This window comes from Apaloderma vittatum, unplaced genomic scaffold (assembly GCF_000703405.1).
Source record: "Apaloderma vittatum isolate BGI_N311 unplaced genomic scaffold, ASM70340v1 scaffold29148, whole genome shotgun sequence".
NCBI lineage: Eukaryota > Metazoa > Chordata > Aves > Trogoniformes > Trogonidae > Apaloderma > Apaloderma vittatum.
The window spans coordinates 1,091-2,864 of record NW_009729554.1 but is presented as its reverse complement, the minus strand read 5'-3'; the positions used below and the strand labels follow the sequence as shown (position 1 = coordinate 2,864).

At 56.3% G+C, this 1,774-nt stretch overlaps 1 protein-coding gene across 1 annotated transcript in view; it reads left to right on the top strand.

Annotated features, from left to right (window-relative positions):
• Positions 1-1,774, top strand: part of SIK3 (SIK family kinase 3) — a gene marked incomplete at its 3' end in the record, with an annotated part of 18,769 nt that overhangs the window by 15,912 nt on the left and 1,083 nt on the right. The window contains exons 13-14 of the mRNA XM_009874495.1: positions 690-840; positions 1,573-1,698. Of these exons, the coding sequence (XP_009872797.1) occupies positions 690-840; positions 1,573-1,698 (277 nt within the window). The remainder of the gene's footprint in view (positions 1-689; positions 841-1,572; positions 1,699-1,774) is intronic.

Here is a 1,774-nt window from a genome sequence, read left to right as displayed (position 1 = left end):
AGCTGGGGCACGGTTGCCTCGATCCTGGCGACATCTGCACTTCAGATGTACCCGTTCTGCTTGCCCAGGGCCGAGCATCCAGGCAACTGGGAGACTCTGCGTGTCCAGTGACCGCCTGGTTCACGTGGTGGGAAGGATCCCCCTGCTGCACAGAGCTACCTTCCTGCCCTTCTGTTTTAATGGGGTGCATCCGTAAGCAGGGATGCCAGCCCTCTCTGCTCCTCATGGGCTGTGGAGCGCGGCAGGCTCCTTTCTCCACGGGCCCCTCCCGTTTACCACAGGCATCAGATGAAGTTGGGAGCCCTGGGGAGCTGGAGGGCTCAGGAAGTGGCTACTGAATACGTGAAGTTGGCATTTTTGGGACACCGAATGGTTTCTGTAAACCTTTTCCATCTGAGGGGTAGATGCACCTGTGGGGATGGCTAACGAGTTGCTGCCCATCTGGAATCTGGTTTGTGACAGAATTACCTCCAGCCTTGAAACACATTTGTCTGCCCAGGCACTGAGGTTACTCGGTAATCCCGTTTCCTCTTCACTGCAGCAATGGCACTTAATTTCTTGATCTCGGATTTGGTTCATTCTGGGCGAGTGGGCAGGTAGAACTTGGTGTGGCTGGTGTAAATTAAATGTCTCTGTACTGGAGTTTGGTTTTAAGCTGGCATCTCTAACCCGCTTCCCCATGTGTTCAGTTCTATTTACAAGGACTCAAATACTCTGCACCTCCCCACTGAACGCTTCTCCCCGGTTCGGCGCTTCTCTGATGGTGCTGCCAGCATCCAGGCTTTCAAAGCCCACCTGGAGAAGATGGGCAATAACAGCAGCATCAAGCAGCTTCAGCAGGTAAAAGAGAGGGTCCTCTGAAGGGGCCTTTTAGTGTCTCGGCCGTGCTGCTTCAGGAAGCACAAGGTGAAATCTGCAGTGCTGATGGCTGAGGACACACAGTGGTGGCTTTCCAGCCATGGAGCTGTTTCCCCTGCATACAGGTGCAGCAACCCTGCTGAGTGTCCTCTAACCCTACGTGCTGTTCCCTGGCTGCCTGGGAACACTGGGGACTTCCACCCCCCTTCATCTGGGGAGCAAAGCACGTGCTGTGCGCACGCGTGGGCCCTTCTGCCTGCCCTCCCTCACGGCTCCCACTCGCGGTGGCTGCTGCTCTCCCAAGTTTTCTGTGGCAGCAAAGTTTTGGGGCTGTTCCAGGGTGTCCTAGGAGAAGGGCAGTTCCTGCTGCGTGCTGTTCCCCGCGGAGCCAGCACATGTCTTGTCAGTGGCCCCAGGACAGGACTCTCACCTCACCACGTGTTCTTTTCACCTTGACGTTATTGTTACTAGAGCTCCATGCTTGCCTTTTGAAGGGAAGGCAACGGCACCAGCCTGGCGTCCTGGCCGCGCTTTTCGTCTCCCTTGTCTAAGGCTCTTGCTAGCCTCGTTATTGCACGCCTGGTTCTGCCAAATGAGGCTGTTTGGCTTTCTTTACAGGCTTTTTCAGGCGAGCGGGCCACAGAGAGGCTTTTTGCGCAGCAAGCGTGCCGCATACAGAAAGGTGGCTAACGGGGCGTGTTGGATTCGTTACAGGAGTGCGAGCAGCTTCAGAAGATGTACGGCGGGCACATGGACGAGAGGACCCTGGAGAAGACGCAGCAGCAGCACATGTTGTACCAGCAGGAGCAGCACCATCAGATTCTCCATCAGCAGATCCAGGTACTGGAGCCTGAGCCAGGCCTTCTGAAGTCTCAGCTGCGTTCTCCTGCGGCGCCGCAGATCCAGACCCCGCGTG